Raw genomic sequence first — 22123 nt, 5'->3', positions numbered from 1 at the left:
CGACGTCTAGCCTCCCGGTTTGGCCGGGGATCCACTGCTTCCTCAGCAGCCCGGACAGAACCGGCAAGCGCCCTGCGGGTCGCCAGACCTCCCAGCTCGGTTTAAAAGAGTCCTCTCTGATCTAACCCTTGAGTGACCCAGAACGAGGGCAGCAAAGCACCTTAGATCCCCAAACTTCCCAGCTAGCCCCGAGAGACGCCAGAATTAAGTAATCAGCGATCCCCAGACCTCCGAGCTCGGTTTACAAGAGTTCGCCCTGTTTTACCCCTTGAGTGACCCCAGAATCAGGCCAGCAGCGATCCTTAGACCCGAGTGACCTCAGAATCCAGACAGCAATGATCCCCAGACCACCCAGCACGGCTTACAAGAGTCAGCCCTGATCTAACCCGTAAGTAACCCCAGAACCCAGGGCAGCAGCGATCTCCAGAATTCGCAGATCGCTCCGAGTTACCCCAGAACCCAGGCAGCAGCGATCCCCAGACTTCCTAGCTCGCCCCGAGCGACCCCAGAATCCAGCCAGCGGCGATCCCCAGACCTCCCCAGTTCAATTAGCAAGAGTCTGCCCTGATCTAGGCCTTAAGTGACCCCAGAACTCGGCCACCACCGATCCCCAGGATGCTCAGGCCCCCAGGCTGGGCCCGAAACCTGGAAAGGCGGAAGCCGACGGACTCCGCGCCCCGCCCTCGGCGACGCCACCGCCCCCTACCGGAGACCCAGACTTTCAGCCCAAATGTATCGAGCGCAGAACGAGGATGCCGCTCCGCCCGGCTTCTCCAGCCGAAGCCCGCAGAGCCCAGCCGCAGGCCCTCGCCGGCCTTCCCGAACGCCCGACCGGTTGCCGTCACGCTCCAGCCAATCCCGAGCGGCCGTGGGCCGGCAACGAATCAGCGGCCCGCATTCCAGGCACGACGAGTCGAACTCCGACCCAGGCATCGGGCGGCCAGCCGAGCCGGGCTGTTTCGCTGCAGACCGGGCCAGGCGTGGGGCCAGGCCTTCCCATCCGGACTCTGCGCGTGCGCCCGCCCGGCAGCCGGCGGCCGCCGTGTCCGCTGCAGCGTGCCTCCGGGGTGTCGCGCCGATGCACGGGCAGCAGCGCGGGCCACGATGACAGATTACGGCGAGGAGCAGCGCAACGAGTTGGAGGCTCTGGAGTCCATCTATCCCGACTCCTTCACAGGTGACTTTGGCGGCTGGGGCGGAGGCCGGGGCCGCGCGGCCCTCCCTCCCTCCCGCCCCTCTGCCCGGGCTCTCGACTCAGTTCCCAGCGCCCTGCCCGCTCCTTTCCCCACTGTCCTGAAATCGGAAGGACCGGGTGGCCCCGCCGAGGCCCTGGAGCCATCCCGAGCGCTTTGATTTCGCGTAACTGCAGCCACCCGAGATTCACCGAAGCACGCGGAAACAAACTCTCGGAGTGCGCTGAGTTTCGCCAGAGCCGCGGAGGGTCTTTTTCTTTTCTTTTCTTTTCTCCGTTTTACCCTCTTGTGGAGCAGCAGCTGGTTGACATGCTGAGTTTTGAGAGCAGCACGCTCGAGTTTATCAGTTTTGTTTAAGTATAAGAATGATCGGGGCATTCTGCAGAATGCCTGATGTACGACGTGGCCGCTGTGGCTCTTAGGTGTTAGACCGCACTGTGTCTTAGACTTCTTCGAGGTTCCGGAGGATCAGGGAAGGCAAGTGGCTTCTCCTGCCAGAGGTCCCCAGTTCTTAGCTGTTTCTTTCACCCTGCAGACTTAGGTTTGGGATCCGGGTTCAGCTGAGGTGAAGGAAGAGCAGATTTTGGCCAAGAGAAAATGTGTGAGAAAGTAATCAATTATTAGGAGAATTCTTCCCCGTGAGCCTGTTTTCGTGGATAACCTATCTATGGTTTTTCTTAGACTTAAGATTAGTCAAGGTAAAGCCAGTTTGAACGTGTAGGCTATGGTTTGGTGGGGTTATATTCCACAGCCCTTCCTCCAAGTCTTGTAAGTATCACTGTTTGTTTGAATTAAGAGCCTAAGGGATATTGCTTTAACTCCTGAACTCCAAACCCACTCTCTCATTGTTTAGATTAGCTTTTTCTTGACGTCACCCCTTGATCATCTGCTTGCAATGGTAGCAAATTTTGTTCTGCTTTGCCAACAGGCAGATGTCTCTCCTACCCCTGTGTAGCTCCAGTTATGTTCATGTTCTCTTGCACCAGCAGTAAGCTGTGCTGAGGATGTTAAGGGGATGAGGAAAGAGGGGTTTGAGAATGTCACTACCTGGGTGAATGTGTATGGAGTCTGGCTCCCTTCTCTATCCTTGCTTATATGTCAGTGCCAAACTGAAATAGAACACTAGGGTCAGTTGCCAGATCATCTTAATCATGATGTTCAGACCTTTCTAGTACTTTAGAAATAGAATAGGCACGACCCTTTTATGTAGAAGCAAAAATGCAGAGGTGTGTGATATTCTTAACTTGTCTCTGATGTGAAGGTACCCTTTGCTAACTACTGTGTTGTGCGTCGTACAAAGGTGACGTATGTTAAGTCCTAAAACAGTATCATAACTGTAGTATATAAAATTCTTGTCATACACACACGTGCTTGAGGGGCCTGTGCCAGGGTAACAGATGACAATTTATGACTCTTGCGATGCATTCAACTATTCCATAGTTAGCAGGTGAGCCTGTGGATAATTCCTGTCAGCATCCATACACATTTTGCAATAAATATAACATCTTGCCTTATGCTTTTTAGAGATTTTTGCATTGATCTTGGTCATTTTCTTATGAAATCTTTCAGGGAAAAGGTAGGACTTTGAAATAAAATATTTCTGTGCTTGATCTTGGAAATTGTGAGGATCTCTAAGGTTTGCTGTTTGGCGCTTTGTCCTATTTATGTTTCCATACTTACACTTAGGTTTAAGAAGGTTACCTCATGTTGGTTTGCCCAGAACAGTAGTTTGCAGATGTCTCACTTCGTTTTGAATCATATTTAGGACTGAAATTGGCAGATGCTCCAGCTGCTGAAGGAACTGGATCTCGCCCTGCCCCACCTACCCTACCTTTAGTGAGTATTTGTGAACTAGGAGAGGAGCATTTGTTAGGCACACTTGACCTTGTGTGATAGCAAAGCGTCAACTTTTGGCCCACAAACCTTGCTGAAACTTAGATTTGCTGCCATTCTGTTTGCGATGACCTGCCGGTCCAGTGTTGCCTTTGCTGTGAGCCATCACCCTACCGCAGTTTCTTTTTGCCTGTTCTGTAGCTTGGTTGCACTTTGACCCACCCTCCTAACAACTAGCTTTGCAAAGGAAGTGTACTCTCTTGATACCATTCTCCATCAGTAACGCTTCACCCGACAAGGATCAGCTAAGGTAGTGGAGTTTGGTTATTTCCATATTTGTATTAGAATATGTTACAGTGGGTAGTTTTTTGGAAGTCAGTGGTTGGCCTTCAGTTTACCAAAACGAAATGCTTTACCAAGAGTGGACTTAATTCTGTATGTGTTCTTCAGTCTCCTTTGATTAGAAGTCTATAACACTCAACAATTTTGATTGTATCATAAAGGAAGAGTAGAGATCATATTTTGAAAGCACATTTTTTTAAGAAATACTTTCTGAAAGGCTAGATATGCCTCCTATTAAGTAATTGATTTATTTTATAGGTGTTTTATTTTATTTTTTGTGAAAAACCAAGGTTGTTTGTATAGTCTGTTGGCATAGCTTTTAGACTTCACGTCCATTATGTTTTTAACAAAATTATCAATTCCATCTGTTTCATGGTCTTCTCTGAATCAACTAGCGTCTCCTCTGATTGCTCATCAATTCCTTCCACTATGCCCAGAACGCCCCTACTTTTCTCAAAAGTATTTTGATCCTGGGCTGGAGATGCTCAGGGCTTAAGAAGACTTGCTCCTCTATCTAGAAACCCATGTCAGGCACCCCACACCTGCCTGTAACTCTAACTCTAGGGGATCCAACACCCCTTGTGGTCTCTGCAGGTTTCTTTACCCCTGGGCGTGCGTGAGCACATGCTCCCCCCACATAAGCACACACAAGCACACTGACACCCACACCACACTCATGCACACACCACACATACATAAGCACACACAAGCACACAGATATACATATACACACCACACTCATGCACACAACATACACACATAAGCACGCACAAGCACAAACACACACACACACACAACAATAAACTTCAAAAGCACTGTGATCTTTTCACAGCGTCAGAAGTCTGGCACCGTGTCTTGTCCTAACTGCAGCAGTGCTCTTGAACAAGCCGTGCATTAGAATGGGATTGCTCTACCAGTGAACTCAGGAATGTACCAGCTGTGGTACATGCCTGTAATCCAAGCACTTGGAAGCCTGAGTCAGGAGACTTGGAAGTTCCAGGCCAGCCTAGGTTTCGTTGTGAAACCGCATCTTGAAGAACAAAACAGAATTTAGGGGTTGTTAATTTTTGCAAATACAATTGAGTAATTTTCCCATCCCCGCATTAGCATTATCCTCTCCCTCCCTCATTTTATTTTAATTAATTTATTTCAGATTCAGTTGTGACAGACAACCTCAATAAGAAGGTTTTAAAAGTGAGAAATTGATTTTTATTGTATGTGAAAGTCTCATGGCGCACCCATTCAGGAAAGTCCTCTAGGAAGGGCTTTTAGTTTTATCATCCGTAAGGTGTGGTCTCACCATCTCGGTCGAGTTGGTAGCGGCAGCAGTTGGGGCTAGGGTGGGGAACTAGCAGTCTTTTAAGGAAATATTCTGGTAACTCAGAAGGCATATCTCTTTTCATTTTTTATAGCAGGAACTTACCCCACCATATGTATGTGTGTGTGTGTGTGTGTGTGTGTGTGTGTGTGTGTATGTATATATATATATATATATATATATATATATATATATATATTTGGTTTTTCGAGACAGGGTTTCTCTGCAGCTTTAGAGCCTGTCCTGGAGCTAGCTCTTGTGGACCAGGCTGGTCTCGAACTCACAGAGATTCGCCTGCCTCTGCCTCCCAAGTGCTGGGATTAAAGGCGTGCGCCACCACTGCCCAGCTCAGGCATTTCTCTTTCTTAGGCACCCATTTTCCTTTATTTCCCCCTCTTTAAAGTGGCAGCTTGGTGTTGTATCCTCTGCAAGCCTGGATTTCTTCAAGTGTTTGGTGGGAAGTAATATAAATATTTCAATAAACATGAGCTATTCCTTTTTAGAAACACACCTTTTAGTTGTTGATACTTCTCATAACGGGGCCTCATCCTTCTTTCTCTTCATTAGCTGATAATTAGATTTTCTGCTGCACATGGACATCAGCACACCTTAGAAACACCAGGGAGAGTCCTGTCCCTGTTACTTTCGTGGTCCTATGGTTTTTTGTTCCCATGTCCTTACATGCCTCTTGTGGTTTCTTATAGATTGGTAATCTACTTCTTTTGCTTCACCTTTTCTCCCTATTCTTGTCTCTGAGATAGCTGTTTAGTGTTATTCTTGCTAATCTCTGTCCTTTAGGCGTCTTTATTTACTAAATATTTGCTGGTTACACAATAAAGAATTAACTCTGTTAGGGAAGTAGGCACTGTATAGTCAAGGAGAGGTGATAGCCCAAGTTGTTTTGGAAAACTGAGAGATGATCATTTAAGTGGAACTAGGGGAACAGTCTTTCAGAGGAACACAGTGCAGAAACAGGACTCTTGACACAAGTAGTAGACTATCTTTGGGGCCACTATCCAGCTTCCAAATCAGGACACAAAGACTTATTGTTAGTTATGGATGCTTGGCCTTAGTTTATACTTATCCCACTAGCTCTCATAACTTAGTTTAACCATTTTTTCTGTATCTATGTTTTGCCTCAGGGCTTTTTACCTTTCTTTCATCCTGTATTTCCTACTCCGTATCTGGCTGCTGGCAGCTGCCTGCCTGGCTGGCCCCAAGTGTCTCAATCTTTCCCCTCGTCCTGTCTCTTCTCAAGCCTAGATTCCTCTTCCTACTTATATTCTTTCTGCTCGCCAGCCCCACCTGTCCCTCTGCTGCCCAGCTATTGACTGTTCAGCTTTTTATTAGGCCAGTCAGGTGCCCTAGGCAGCAGAGCAACCCATCTTTACATTGTTGAGCAAACGCAGCATAAACAAATGTAACCCATCGTTGCCCAGTTAAACAGATATTCCACAGCAGGTGCACTCTGCACAAGTGATGTCATTGCTAGGACATAGAGTAAGAAGTGGAAGCAAGGAAATGAAAGACCACTAACTCGTGAACATGAAGCAGATGACTGGCGCCTTGTCGGGGGTTACATATGATCTGTCAGGGTCCTCCATGCACAAAGTGTTTTCATAAGGCCTAGGTTTTCTAGTGTTTGGACTGTATAGCCCTACCTCTTTCTCTAAGTGATCTTAACTCACTGAGGACACATAGAGAGCGGCTTTTAGTTTATGTTGTTTGCCTCCTCCCTCCCTTTGTCAGGGCTTACATAGCTCAGGCTAGCCTCCAGTGCCCTGTGTAGCTGAGGGCATCCTTGAATTCCTGACTGCTCTACCTCTACCTCCTAAATGCTGGGGTTACAGGCAGCTGCCACCAGACCTGTCCTGAGGATGTTTATAAAAGCAGTGCTGTGTTAACCTCCTTGCTGAGAAACAGAGTGAGCAGAGATGGTGCTGGGATGTGATGGGGTAGCAGGATTATCTTCCACCCTGAGACTTCCTGTGATTTGTGTAACGCTTCTATATTGTTTGTTACTGTCTTCTGTGGCTGCCACTTTTACTCTCTGACAGGTTTTTTCCCTTTCACTTTTTTCTTCAAATTAAGGATTCCTCACAAAGCTGCTGCTGGCCTTTGCCTTTTATCTTGTCTCTCTAATTTTAGGTCTCATTAATTGAATTCTACTGATCTCCATAGCCTGGTAGCTTCAGCTATTACCAGAAGATCCAAATTGAATTAAGGCCTTGTTTGGTTCTCCTCTTTCCTTGTTTGTGATTGCCCACTCCTCACCTCTGCAGGTTTCCCTCTATTTGAAATATACCATGTCTGATTTCTTCCGTATTTGTATTTGGTTTGGTGGCACTATATTCACAGCTGCAAACTCGGCCTGTCATCACCATCTTAATTTTCTGCTATTCCCATGGCTCCCGTCCTAGTTCAGACCTCATTATCCTTGTCTGATTGATTGTACAAGTTGCCTGGTTTCGTTTGCCTCCTATTCTGTGCGCTCTTGCTGGATGTAGTATCCTGCACAGAGACACAGTGCCAGCTGCTGAAACTGTTGCTGTCTGGGATCACACTGTGAAATGTCCTTTCACTAGCCCACTGATATGTCCATCCTACAGAAAACATAGTTCTTCTAAATGTTCTTAGCTTCCCAGCCCTCGTCCTCTGCCACCCTCACGCGCTTCCTCCTTCGTCTCTGCTTGCTAATGTGCCATTCGTGGCTTTCAACCTCATTCAGATTACGTCCCTGAAATTTATCACCTAGAAATGAGGTTTTTTTTCCTTTTGAAGTGAATGCCTGTGCGTCTTGCCACTTACAGCTGCAGCACTGTATGTTGGTAATTGGTGTGAACGCTCTGTGTCCACATCTGTGGCCTGAAGGTGATGATGTGTGTAACTGTTTCTGAGATGTATGTTTTATATTTGAACGTGATTGACACAAAAACTTACGTATCATAGTTTGATTGGCAGCTTTTTTAGTGGTATATAAGGTAAATTATTTTGTGTTTAATGTTTTAAATTTGGTGGACTGTTGTTAAGGGTCTAAACCCATGGTCTTGGTATTGGATTTAAAGGATTTTTACTTAACTGCATAACACAACACAAGTACAGTGTGGTACTCAGTCAGCGTGGTCATCTGCTAGGCTAGTAGCTTCCCAGAGTCCTTGTTGGTTGGTGCGTCCTTTACTTCTGTGTCACAGTCTTGACATTTTGTGATATGTTAAAGCTAAAGAAGAATTATGGATCATATGTAATGTCTTATAATAAACATTTAAAAATCAGTAACAGCAACTTCTTTGAGCTTATAAGAATGTTCCAGTGCCTCTTTTTAAGAAGGGATGTGTTGTCTGAGACTGATGTACAGTTTGAGTCCGGGGAGAGCGCTTCGTCGTTTGGGCAAACTGCTTTTGAGTTTTCTTAGACGTTCATCATTGTGGTTTAAAACCCGAGTCACAATGAGGGCCTCTGCCTTAAAAACATTACTGATCATGTGTGTCTATGGTGGCTTCAGTGCCTGGGCAGATTAAAGCCGTGTGGTCTCCATGGTGGCTTCTTGAGCGACCTTTGCTCTCCAGAGTTCACACAGCTGCTGGCAGCCTTGCCAAGCCAGTGCGTCTCGGGGTGGGTGAAGTTGAGGTGCAGTAAGCACCCTGCAGTTAGCGGCTTCCTGCTTACTTCTCACTTGGTTTGTTATGTCCATTAAGTCAGTATTTGCTCACTTTCCATAACACGCTGGGCAAGATCTGGGGTTCCTTATAGCAATTTATAATACTCTTGCGTGGGAGTAGATGATTGACAGATGTTATTGGACGTGTTCTAAAGTGGTCTCTGAAACCTCCTTGTCTGTGTAAATGTTGACTTACATTGTCTGGCATTAGTAGGTTTTAAGAAATTTGATGTTTAAATTCTTTTTTTTGTTTTTTTGTGTTTTTGAGACAGAGTTTCTCTATGTAGCCTTGATTGTCCTGGAATTCACTTTGTAGACCAAACTTGCCTCAGATTCAGAGATTGGCCTGTCTCTGCCTTCTGAGGGCTGGGATTAAAGGTGTGCACCATTACCTAGTGATGCTCACATTCTTATCTAACTTCTATTATAATTGTGTGAAAGATGGTAAAGGCTCATTCTTTTGGAAAGATTAGATTTGACTTCATTTAAACATGTGGAAAATAACAAGATAATATAGTAAACTGTTGTAACATGAATATCTGTGGGTAGTGGTTGGTGAAAAATTCTAAAGTTTTTATTTACCATTCTGTTTGGGATTTTTTTTGGAATGCATTTTTTATATACTGATAGATTTTGGAATAAAATGCAAATGACTTAATATTTAATTGATTAGAGAGTTAGTTAACTAAAAGTACTTCTTTTCAGATTAAGATTACTCCTGGTCAAAATAGTGAGTTTATCATTTTAGTGTTCTGTTAGTCTGTATTTGCTGAAATGAGAATACAGGTGAGGTACGACTTTCTACTGCTGAACAGCGATAAATCGCTGGAAGTGTCTGCTGCGGGAAACATCCTAATAACTGCTCTGTGTGTTTTCTTGCAGTATTATCAGAAAGCCCACCCAGCTTCACCATCACTGTGACGTCAGAGGCTGGAGAAAACGATGAAAGTAAGCATGGTGAAATTACTCTGATTTTTTTCTGGGCTCCGCAGCAACTTTGCTCCTTCTTCAGTCACTGCAGGGCAGTGCAGCTGTGTGCTTGTGACCTCTGTTTGCTGTGTAGGTCTGGCTGCTGGAGGCAGAGGCAGCCCAGGCTTCAGCATCTGGCACAGTATGCTGCGTGTTTAGAAGCGAAGCCTTTAGGTTAATAATATAGCAGATGAAGAGAAGGCGATTGTGTTCAAAGCATTTGTCAAGTGACTTCTGTTTTTCAAATGCTGCTATTTTCTTTGGAAGTGTAGATTATTTATTGAGCATTTGCTGTTATAAACAGGCTGAATGTACACCTATCTACTCATCATTGCCCCCCACAATAAAACAGCTTTAAAATTAGTAAGCTAAATAAATTAAGCTTAGTGATAATATGAAGGTTATCCATTTTTGGTCCAAGTCAATTAATATAGTAATTTTAAAAGTTATGGTTAAGTCGACAGTCTCAAGAATGTTTATCTCCGGTGGTGACAGAGTGTTGGGAGGAGTCAGTCAGTTCTAGTGACATTACTTGAAACTGGTATGTTTTTTAATAATTGAAAATGAGTTTCACATCACAATATTTTGCAATCTTTCATTCCATTGAGGTCGATACAGTTACTTTTTCTGTACTTCTATATATAACTTTCTACAATGTTAGTACATTCATTGAAGTTTCAAATAAATACTGCTCTAAGCCTCCCCCCCGACCCCCAGCTCCTCAGCATTACTTGGCCATGTAAACCAGTGTTGTATGCATGTAGACCGAAATTTCATTTTCTTACTAAAGTTTCTGGAAGTCGTTCTCATTCTGAACAGTACCTTCATTGGGAGCTAATAACACTCTTGTAATAATAGTTGTGTATAGTTCATCTTAATTTAAAAAATGGCTTGAAACAGTGCCTAGGTCATGCTGTTTTTGTGCCTATGCTTCATTTTATTTATTTATTTAAATTTATTCTGAGATAGGGTTTTCTTATGTAAGAACCCTGGCTGTCCTGGAACTTACTTGCTTTGTAGACCAGGCTGGCCTCGAGCTCACAGAGATCTGCCTGCCTCTGCCTCCTGAGTGCTGGGCCTATACTTCATTGTAATGAACCGATTAGTAAAAGAGTAAACAGGGTATTGAAACATAGATTCTAGACATGGCATTATAAATGTTTACTTAAAAACTAGTCTCACTAATCCTTAAGACAAATTAAAATGAAGATATTTCATCTCATCCAGTAGGTTTTTTTCAGTGTTGGTGAATAGAGAAATATGCTGCTTAGATTAGTCCAAGAGATCTGTTAGATCACGGAGTAGAAGATGTAGACATTTGCATGTGTTAGGTCACGGAGCAGAGGATATAGACATTTTCATGTGTTAGATCACAGAGCAGGGGATGTAGACATTTACGTGTGTTAGATCACAGAGCAGAGGATGTAGACATTTACATGTGTTAGATCACAGAGCAGGGGATGTAGACATTTATGTGTGTTAGATCACAGAGCAGAGGATGTAGACATTTACAAGTGTTAGGTCACGGAGCAGGGGATGTAGACATTTACATGTGTTAGGTCACGGAGCAGAGGATATAGACATTTTCATGTGTTAGATCACAGAGCAGGGGATGTAGACATTTACGTGTGTTAGATCACAGAGCAGAGGATGTAGACATTTACATGTGTTAGATCACAGAGCAGGGGATGTAGACATTTACGTGTGTTAGATCACAGAGCAGAGGATGTAGACATTTACAAGTGTTAGGTCACGGAGCAGGGGATGTAGACATTTACATGTGTTAGGTCACGGAGCAGGGGATGTAGACATTTACATGTGTTAGATCATGGAGCAGCGGACATTTACCCTTGTTAGACTGTGGAACAGGGGATGTAAGAAAATAACCCTATGTGCATTTCTACTTATAGGATATTATAAGGAAAATAACAATAATCATAGTTCTATTTTAACCAGTAAGTGATGACCTACTTAGGGAAGTTTGCTTATTTTAATATTGAAGAAATTGTGATGATGTACCTGTTAGGTTTGAGATTGTAGTTATGTCTTATACATTTTGTTTCTTCAATCTTAATTCCCCTTTTTTGGTTTTTATTTTTTTTTTAGTATTTATTGTTATTTTATGTATATGAGTGTTTACATTCTTGTATTTAAGTGTGTATGCTTGCTCTCTGTAGAAGCTAGAAAAAGGGATCATATCTCTTAGAACTAGAGTGATGGATGGTTGTGAGCCACCATTTAGGTGCTGAGAACTGAACCTAGGTCCTCTGGAGGAGCAGCTCGTGCTGGTAACTGCTGACCCATCTCTCCAGCCCCTGGGGTATGTGTGCATGCACACTCATGTGTGGTTGTATGTTTACAATGTGTGGAGGTCAGAGGACAATATTGGGTGCTAGTCTAGTCTTTGCTTTGCCTGGCCTGTGAACTTTGGGAGATTGTCCTATTTCTGCCTGCCATCTTGTCATTGAATTTCCATGTGTGTTGTATTTCACTGTGCTTTTACGTGGATTCCAGACATTTAGTCCTCTCACTTGTACAGCAAGTGTTTTATCATGGGCTATCTCTCTAGCCTTTCAGTCTGACTTTGGATTGGTAGATAGTTATAGATAGTTGGTAAATAGTTACTATTGAGTTCTGATTTAGTAAGTTTGCATATAGTGAAATGATCCAATGATATGCATAGAATCAAGGCTATCATACGTTTCTATAATGGATACCTGGTATTGCTTATATTAGAAGCAGTAAGTTTTTTTGTTTTTGTTTTAAAGCTTATACTTTTTAGTAGGTATAGTAATATGTGTTTATAGTCCCATCATTTAGGAGACTGAGGAAAGGTGATTTTGAATTCTGGTCCGTGAAACTATAGCAGGTATAAATATACCTAGTCAACAAAAGTACCTAATCAAAAGCAAACAAAAAACTTAGCTACTTAAAAGAGTTAAGTGCATTTTAATGTATCTGCAAGATAAAATTTATTGCAGTGTTTACACTGTGTCTTTAAGAACAATCTTGGGTGAATTCTAGAACTCGAGAGAGTAGAAGTAGATGCTCATGTGCACTGCTGTTGGTGGAGGCTGTTTGCTTGTCAATCACTCAGAAAGGATATTATTTGCAATACTGTTGGTGAATATGTTAAGCATATTTCAGCTAGCTCTTATATCTTAAGTTAATCCATTTCTATTATTTTATATTTTACGACAAGGCTCATGGTTTACTGGTAAGGTTCTGGCGCATAGTCTCCTGAGGTGGCTACCTGGTGTCTCACTGACTCCCGCCTACTCTCTCTCTACATCTCTGTTTGGATTTCCCATCTATCTGGCTTTCCTTTGTTAAGCCATTGACCGAAAGCAGCTTTATTCATTAACCAATAAAAGCAACACATATACAGAAGGACTTCCCACACTAGACTGTGGTGAATTTTATGTGTTAATTTGCTTTTTGTGATTTTAATGTCTTAGCAGTCACTGTTTTTCAGTACATTGTTATTTGGCTGAGGTCTGTAATACAGTGGTATTACCTGGTACATACGAGACCTTGCATCTAGTCCCAGACAGGATCTCCCTGTATGATCCATGCTGGCCTTGCACACTCAGTCCTTTTGCCTGCCTCTCAAATGCTTTTTATTTTACAGTACTGGAATTGAATGAAGGCCATGAACACATACATAGGCAAGCATTCTGCCACCGAGCAGCCTATGTTCCCAACTAAGATTTGTTTGTGCTTTTAAAAACTTATCTAATGTGATCAAAATTAAAAAAAAAATTCTTTTGATGTAGGGTCTCGCTGTGTAGCCCAGCGGCTGTTCTGAAATTTATGATCGGCATAGGTCAGCCTCCTTAGTGCTCAGCTTGTGGAGTTGTACAAGTGACCCATATAATATACAGTGATAGTTAACATGAAGATTAAAGCAAATCAGTCCTGTAGACTGTAGCCTTCTAATTGAGAGCAACATGGATTTGAATTACTTCATCATAAGCAGTGGGTTGTGGGGCTGATCAGAGAGAAAGGGCACTTGCTGCTAAGTCTGGCAACCTCAGTTCGATTCCCAAAACCTATGTGGTGGGAGAATCAACATCTGTAAGTTTTTCGATCTCCGCGTGTACTTTGTGGGACAACTCTTCATACAAAGCAAATGAATATATTTTTAGTCACTAGGTTTTAATAATAAAACAGTGAATAACAGGAATGATAAACTCTAAATAAAAGACCATAGATAAAATTACAAAGGGTTATCATTTTTGACTTCCTCCAAGCTGTCTGTGACCAGAGTACCCAAGTGCTGGGCTGCACTGTTTATCTTGCACTGGTGCACTCGTAAGAATTGCACTCTTAGCCAGTTGGTGGTGGCACACTCCTTTAATCCCAGCACTCGGGAGGCACAGGTAGACAGATCTCTGTGAGTTCGAGGCCAGCCTGGTCTACAGAGCAAGTTCCAGGACAGCCAGGACTGTTTTGCAAAGAAACTCTGTCTGGAAAAACAAATAAACAAAATAAAGACTTGAATTCTTAAATGGCAAGTTTGTAGCTTGGCATAATCCACAAAGTTAAAATATTAGTGTAGAAGAGTCTAGCTCAAAAATTCCTAGCTAACCTTTCAAATTGCCCAGTGTAAAAATGTGTCACCTAGCTACGCAGTTAGCAGCGTCCTATTATTGTGTCTTTGGAATATGAATCAGCCTACATCTAAGTCCTCTGCAGTAAGGAACTTCCTCTAGTAAAGGCTGAATGTGAGACAGTAGTTAGAGGTCAGCCTGATCTACACCCACGGCTACACAGAGAAACCCTGTTTTGGAAAACAAACAAACAAACAAACAAAAAGAATAAGTAAATAAATAAAAGCTAGTATTTTTAATTAAGATTTTGTTTGCCAGGATTTTTTTTAAATGGATAGTGTTTGTCCTCTGAAATACAGTATAATAAAATGCCACTAGGTGATAAATATGTGTCACAGGCAGAAAAGGATTTCTTTCCCTTATTTGTTTGACTCATCTCTTTGAGGTTGTTGTTTAAATTAGTAATTCTGTTGTTCTACTTTTCATTAATGTTATAAATTATTGACTCAATAGAAACACTGATTTTTTTAATACTTTTAATGTGTTTCCATTAAACTTTTATCTTATGCCTTAGCTGTCCAGACTACTCTCAAGTTTACATATAGTGAAAAATACCCCGATGAAGCTCCCCTTTATGAAATATTCTCCCAGGAAAATCTAGAAGATAATGATGTCTCAGACATTTTAAAATTACTGGCATTGCAGGTAAGGAAATAATTTTGCTTTATAGTAGCATATTTTATTGACCTTAATATTAAATGATGGCTAGGAAATGTTTTTCAATATATGTAAAATAGTACATTGACCAATCAGAATTCATGATATACAACCATAAGATATCTTTGAGAAAGGCAGGAGAATTTCATGTGTGTATATATGTATATAATGTTACCTCCAGACCTTCCCTCGGCAAAACTCCTCCCACCCATCCTCATATACTGTTCTTCCTTTTTTTTGTTGTTGTTGTTTTTAAGGTTTATTTTTAAGTATGTGTGTCTCTAGGTGAGTCTGTGTGCAGGTGGGCTGCAGGCGCCCTCTGGGTGTTGGACGCCCTGAGTTACAGGCAGTTGTGACTGTCTGGTGCCGGGGCTGGGAACTCTGTTCTCATCTTCTGAAAGAGCAGTTTGTGCTTTTAACCTCAGTGAGCCATCTCTCCAGCCCTTCCTTTAAATAATCAATATTTGCTTGGCTAGAGCATGGGCAACCCCTGTCGGCCATACCCAAAGAAAGATGACTCCTTTCCATAGAAGCTGTCAGCTGCTCATGGCTCGTCAGCTGAGGGTGGGGCCTGGTGTCCTCTACCTTCACTGTTGGAATTTTGCCAGGTTTGACCCAGTGCAAGCCTTGTGTATGTTTCCACAGCTATAGTGAACTCATGACCACATGGCTGTGTCATGTCCGGAAGACTCAGAACCCCTCCCTAGCCTCTGGCTCTTAGTTTTCCACACCCTCTTTCCATGATGTTCTCTGAACATTGGGGGATAGGATGGACTGATAAACGTGTGCCTTTTCGGGATGAGGAGTCAGCAGTCACTATTTTCAGGACTTTGAGCAGTTCTGGTTCTCTCCACGGTTGAAAACTGCATTAGTCTATAGGAACAAACATAAATACTTAGAAGACTGTTGAATGATACAACCTTTAACAAAACAGTAATAGTAGGTTTTCCATTAGGGTCTGTACCTCTGCAGTCATCCTCATTTGACCAGGTTTACAGTGCTACATTGTATGTATGTATACATGTGCACTGTGTGTATACTTGGTGCCTGTGAAAACCAGCCGAGGGCATTGGGTCCCCTGGAACTGGAGTTACAGAGAATACCTAAATTAAATGATACCATAGATATAACATTCCATCCAAATACTGAAGAACTTAATCTAAAACAGATCATATATTAGCATGTAGTTCAAGTCTCAGAATATACAGGAAAACCGAAATAATTCTAGCAAGAGAAATTCTAGAGCATGTACAAATGCATAGAGATTAAACAGTATACTCATAGTACAATGATAGTCAAGAGGGGAATAAAACATTCCTGGGAACAAATGAAAATGGAAACACAGCATACCAGATCCTGTGGAATACAATGAGAACAGTCCAAAGAAGAAAATTTATGTTAATGTAGATAAATACATTAAGAAATAAGCAAGATCTCAAATAACTTAAAGATACCTCAAAGCTATAGAAATGAAAGAATTTAAACCTCAAATCAGTAGACTGAAAGAAATTGTTAAATGTATGGCCAAAATGAATGAAATGGAAAAAAACCAAAAAATCAACAAAACTGGAATTGGACCTTTGAAAAGATAAACAGGGTGGACACTTAGCCAACTAACCAACAGAAAGAGCTAAGGGGCCTGGCAAGGCGGGCTCAGCACTTCAGAGTACTAACTGCTCTTGCATGGGACATGGGTTCGGTTCTCAGCACCCACATGGCAGCTCATAACTCTTTGGGGTATTGGAGTCATCTACTCTGTTGTGCTGGGATTAGTCTTTGATGTTACATCTAATATTCATTTTATAAAATTGCATGTACCTGCCTGTGTTCTGGACATATATATGCTTAGAATCATAATGTCTTCTTGAAATTCTCTTAATCATTAAGAAATGACACTGTTTTATCCTTCCTGCTAGTTTTTGTTGGAAGTCTGTATTGTCAGATTTTTAGGACAATACTTCCTTGTTTCCTATGTCCATGGCATAGTCATTAAAGACAAGGGCCATATAGTCCAGGGTGGCCTTGAACTCTCTATGTAACTAAGCATTTCTGATCCTTCTGTTTCCATCTCACAAGTGCTGAGTTTTACAGGCTACTACTTCTGACTCTGTACTCCAGATTGTTTTTAAATTTTTTATTGCTTTTAAAAATATTTATTTATTATGTATACAATAGTCTGTCTGCATGTTCTGCAGGCCAGAAGAGGGCACCAAACCTCATTACAGATGGTTGTGAGCCACCATGTGGTTGCTGGGAATTGAACTCAGGACCTTTGGAAGATCAGGCAATGCTCTTAACCTCTGAGCCATCTCTCCAGCCCCTGTACTCCAGTTTTAAATGTTCATTTACCCAACTATGTGGTATAACTGAACGAGGGATCGTCTTCTAAACATGGGTTCTAGTTATTATACTAAACATTGGTGCTTCAGACAGCATTTTCTTTACTGAGAAGTGTGTTTCTTGCCACCTCTCTGTTTTATACAGGCTGAGGAGAATCTCGGCATGGTGATGATCTTCACTCTTGTGACAGCCGTTCAGGAAAAGCTAAATGAGATAGTCGATCAGATAAAAACCAGAAGAGAGGAAGAAAAGAAACAGAAAGAAAAGGAAGCAGAAGAAGCAGAGAAGGTATACTTGAAAATCTTCTGATTTTTTTTTTTTTACATCTCTTAGGTGGCTTGTTTGATATTTAGCTTTTCTTTTTTTCTGATTATTTTATTTAGTAACTGGCTTTTTGGCAGTCACAGTAGTGAACTAAAAAGTAAATTTAACTAGGAGTGGTTGATGACATGTGAGTGACAAGTGACAGATTGATAAAGCTCACTCATGAAAGACCAAGAATTGTAAATCATTCTTGTATTGTAAATCAGAATGTCCTAAGTTCCTAATGATACAGACGAGCACCAAGCTCTGAGTAAAGTAAAAAAGTGATGGCAGTGTTAGAAATTGATGTTTATCCAGAATATATTAAACCAAGAACTTTGCTTAATAGTAAGTAACTATGACAAGTACAGTAAGTACATTGCATATTATCTTAAATTTTTTTAATATTTAGAAGAATAATAATTGCCTTTTCCAGAGTAAGCTGCTGAAACTAAAGAGAGCTAGTGCAGGTGGAGTCATTAGTGTTCTTCACCTCGGTGGTTGTGCGTCTGGAAGACACAGTCATTTGCTATGCTTGTTAAATGACTGCCTCATTGGCATGATGCTTGTGTCTTTTGTTTCCTAAGAAACTGTTCCATGGCACTCCTGTTACGATTGAGAATTTCTTGAGTTGGAAAGCCAAATTTGATGCAGAACTCCTGGAAATGAAGAAGAAACGGATGAAAGAAGAAGAACAAGCAGGAAAAAACAAACTAAGTGGTACGGGTGCCTCTCTGGCATGGTGACTCCTGCCACCCCGCAGCTGTGCCGTCCCCTGACAGCAAAGATGGCCAGGACAGGTTGCCATGGCAAACACGTGTCTCGTCACACACAATTCATAGCTACTGTTATCTTTGTTTGGTAACTGGCGAGTCTTGATTCATATTCTGGATCCTGGAATAAGAATATTGAGGATCAAAAGCCTTCAGAGTGAGAGAAGCAAACCCATAGTCTTCCAGGCCTGAGGAGCTTTGGTTTTTCATTTTTCTGTTTTAGTGTGAATACAGGTCTTAACTTCTAAGCTACTGCACAGTCCATCCATAAATTTATTGAAATTCCCAGAAATACATATGTTCAGATTTCTTTTATTGAGCTCCTTTTTAAGTGGTTGTAGGGAATGAAGGAATGCTATCCCTTTTGAATTAAGCATATTTATTTCTTTTAGGGAAACAGTTATTTGAAACAGATCATAATCTTGACACATCTGATATCCAGTTCCTGGAGGACGGTAAGATACTGTTAGACTTCCTCATGGATGTAAAACATCATCTTCTTATTTCATGAAAAGCAAATTATGTTTGTATTTAGTGTGAAATTATCCTGCCAAACCTGTGAAAAATCACATTCTGAAAATAAGTTCTAATAGATGATCAATTTATACACTCTATCTAAATGTTTAAATTGTCTAGCAATGTGTGTTTTCAAGTTTTCTCAGGGTGGCATTCTCATAGTACATGAGCCTCTGTCAACTGGAAAACTGGGCAGCATAGTTCAGGGGACGTTGTCCTCAAAAGTCTATATTAGACGTTGGAGAACCACATCCACGATCTGCTCCTGGTGTGGAGAAGCCCCAGATGTGAAACTCCTCGCTTCCTCTGCTGGCAGGGCCCTTCCTCCTGCTTGTGTAGCTGTTGGGCATCTTGTCCCTGTGCTCTCCTCACTTGCTCCTCCCCTTACCTTCTTTGTTCTCTCTGCGTCTACCAGCGACCCATCCTGAAATGCTTATTGTACTGTCCTTGTCACTATGCTCATGGCAAAGAGTACCTGGACCATTGCCTGGCCTCGTGCAGCTGATGGCTTCCTTTTGTTTTTAGACTGGCCTCCATGCTCGGTCCCACTTGGTCGCAGGAGTAGCACCTTCTTAGGGTTGCATGTCTCTTTGACTTTCTTTATGTCTCCTGTCGTTTGGAGTTTTTCTGGGTTTGGCCTCTCAAACACTGTGTGCTGGAGAAGCTTAGACACTGTTGATGTGGCTCACTGCTAAGCCATTCTTCCTGACCTCATGGGGCCTTACCTGCACTCACCCTGTTCCTGGTGTTAAGAACTGAACCCCAGGCTTTGTGTATGCAAGTAAACGCTGTCATTGAGCTACACTGCCAGCCCTCAATATTTCTTTTTCCTCAAATCTTCTCTAGCAGATAGGTCAAGACTTTTATTTTTATGATCTTAAAAACGAAACCCAAAGCTGGGCATGATGGCTCAGCACCTGTAATCTGTGTACTTGGAGACTGAACAGAATTGCCCAAGTTTGAGGCCATACTGTTCTGCACTGTGAGTTACAGGCCTGTCTAGGCTACAGAGTGAGACTCTCAAGACAATAAAAAAAGTCAGAAATCCAGTGGGATATTCTTTTTTGTTTGCTTGAGGATTTCCAGCTCTCCAAAGCCTCATCTCGTTCTCTTGTGCTATAGAAACTTTAGTATCTTTACTTTTCCCTCCCTCTTCCATAGTGTCTCACTGCATAGCAGTGGCTGGCTTGGAACTTACTACGTGGACCAGGCTGACCTTGAACTTAGATCCTCCTGCCTCTGCCTCTCAAGTGCTTGGATTAGAAGTGTGCTTCAGCATGCTTGTCTTCAGTTATTCTTGACTGCTTTCTTCTTCTTTAGGTAAGGATTTCTCTTTATCTCTAGATTTCCCAAAGAGACCTGTTAAGTCTACCTTGGAAATGTCTCCCAACAATCTCCTTCTCTTATTTGAAGACTTTATTATTTTTGCATGAACTTTTATTGTAGCTATCTAAATCATTTCTCTGAATCTCTTTCTCCTTTTCTTTTAAAGGTTTGTTTATTTTATGTGTATGAGTATTTGACTGCATATGTGTTTTACTGCATGTGTGTTTAGTTGCCATGGAGTCCAGAAGAGGGCACCACATCTGAAACTGGAGAGGGTTGTGAGCCCCATGTGGGTGTTTGGGATTGAATCTTGGTCCTCTGGAAGAGCAGCTAGTGCTCTTGCCATCTCTCCAGCCTCTGAATCTCTTTTTCCTTCTCAGGGCCTTAAACATTCTATATTTCCTGCTCTGGTTCTGAGATAGTGAAACTTATATTTAACCATAAAACTTTAAAATTCTTCGATAAGGAAAAAAACCACAGTGTCTCTCAGTCTTGCCTTGCCTGTGTTACTTCAAGGTATTTTCCCTCAAGAATCTTGTCTGCTAAATAGAAGTGTTAAAATCTTACTTTTTCCTTCTGCCTTTTTTGTACTTCTAGAACTGCTTCACACTAACCCTTATGTTCTTGGTGGATTCAGGTGTACCCCTACGGTACTTGAGAAGCCTTCACTACCCCCAAGTCAGTTGTTCTTTGGCCTGGACTTGGTATAGTCTAGTTTTAGGTCTGAACTGCTCAAGGCTCTCTTTATATTCTTATTGGATTGAATGTGAGTAAGCTACACTCCCAGAGGGAAGGAAGATACCATTTGCACAGACTGGGGAGTGCTGTGTTACTCTACTATATCTGACTCAGGCTGTCTCAGGGTTTGGTGCTGAGGCAGAGCCTGGCCAGAGCTTAGACATAGACGTAGGCATGAGAGCCTTTGCCATCTGTTGTACAGAAAGGGAAGTAGGCAAGTATATAAGGCAAGTTTTATCTGACAGAAAGTTAAGAAGTGCTGCTGAGCTTGAATGATATGTATATCTGCCGTCGCTAGATTAGATAGATGATATGTGGGGTTGGTCTCAGTGATCGTCCACCATGTAGAGGACAGTGAGTCATCGTTTCCCACTGTAACATGCTTCATTGTCATTAAATATTCTATGAGCCTTTTCTTAAAACAGTGAGACTTTAGACTATGACCATGAAGACTGGAGTTGCTCTTCTATTGTCAAAGTCTCTGCTGATAACTTAGTTTGGAAGGATTTTCACTGGTAGCCTAGGAGTCCAAGGTGGGCGTGTTTTCCTGGGAGTCCACGATGGGTGTGTCTCTGGAGTTTAAGGCGAGGCTGTCTTGCTCTTCACAGCTGGGAACAACGTGGAGGTGGATGAGTCCTTGTTCCAGGAAATGGATGACTTGGAATTGGAGGATGGTGATGATGATCCCGACTACAATCCTGTTGCTGCAGGGAGCGACTCCTCAGACTAACAGGCTGACCCTGATTCCAGAGAGGCGTGACCGCCACAGCATCTGTGGCTATACTGAGAGGGGTTTGGATCTTCCTTTCGTTTTTTTCTAAGAAAAAAACATATTTTTCAGGAGAATATTCTTCTGATAGCTTTCAACATTGAACTTAATAAACTGCCCATAAAATTTCAAATATAAAATGTTTGCTTCCTCTTATTGATGAACAGTCTAAATATTTAAAATCATTTAGTGTTGGAGAGAGCTTTTCACTTGAACACATAGGATACTACTGTTGTGTATAGGTTTACAAATGAGACATTGGAGTACCCATGATTTCTGTGTTGGAGTCAACAGTTAGTTTGGGTTGCAAGTGTCTTACAAGAAGACTCCAGTGAATAGAAAAATAACCTGGACTCTGGGCACAATTTTGAGTCTTAACAAAATTAGGAGCTCAAATATTATGTAGGGAGGAATAAAATAGATTTTATTATAGCACTGGCAGTATTTGAGGATTTTGAGGTCTACACCTTAAGCCCTTCTCAGGTTAGATCCACAAACTGGGTCCCAGTCTGACTTCAGAATAGTTCAGTCTCGTTATAGCAGTTCTAGAAGTATTCTAACCCACATTTCTGATGAACACTGCCCTGTTGGTGTTTTCCCTGCCAATGAACTAGTCCAAAGGGTCTATTGGGATTGCTCATTACTTAAAAGAGAAATAAATCCAGATACGTGTGTATGGGATGCCATCTTTGTATTGAATTAAGATGGTTGGTTGGGGCATCAGGTAAGAGAGCCAGGCTTCGTGAATACTATCTATTCACTACAGTTTTAGAAG

At 42.1% G+C, this 22123-nt stretch overlaps 1 protein-coding gene across 1 annotated transcript; it reads left to right on the top strand.

The window, feature by feature from the left end:
• The first annotated feature begins 933 nt into the window (after nucleotides 1-933).
• On the top strand, nucleotides 934-21488 carry Rwdd1 (RWD domain containing 1). The gene is made up of 7 exons (XM_038340648.1): nucleotides 934-1177; nucleotides 9227-9292; nucleotides 14441-14571; nucleotides 17068-17211; nucleotides 17814-17946; nucleotides 18392-18454; nucleotides 21188-21488. The coding sequence occupies exons 1-7, from the start codon at nucleotides 1105-1107 to the stop codon at nucleotides 21307-21309; spliced, it is 732 nt and encodes a 243-aa protein (XP_038196576.1). The 5' UTR covers nucleotides 934-1104; the 3' UTR covers nucleotides 21310-21488.
• Nucleotides 21489-22123: the final 635 nt, after the last annotated feature.

The sequence above is a fragment of the Arvicola amphibius genome, chromosome 8 (genome assembly GCF_903992535.2).
Source record: "Arvicola amphibius chromosome 8, mArvAmp1.2, whole genome shotgun sequence".
Classification (NCBI taxonomy): Eukaryota; Metazoa; Chordata; class Mammalia; order Rodentia; family Cricetidae; genus Arvicola; species Arvicola amphibius.
This window is presented reverse-complemented; position numbering and strand designations above follow the sequence as displayed.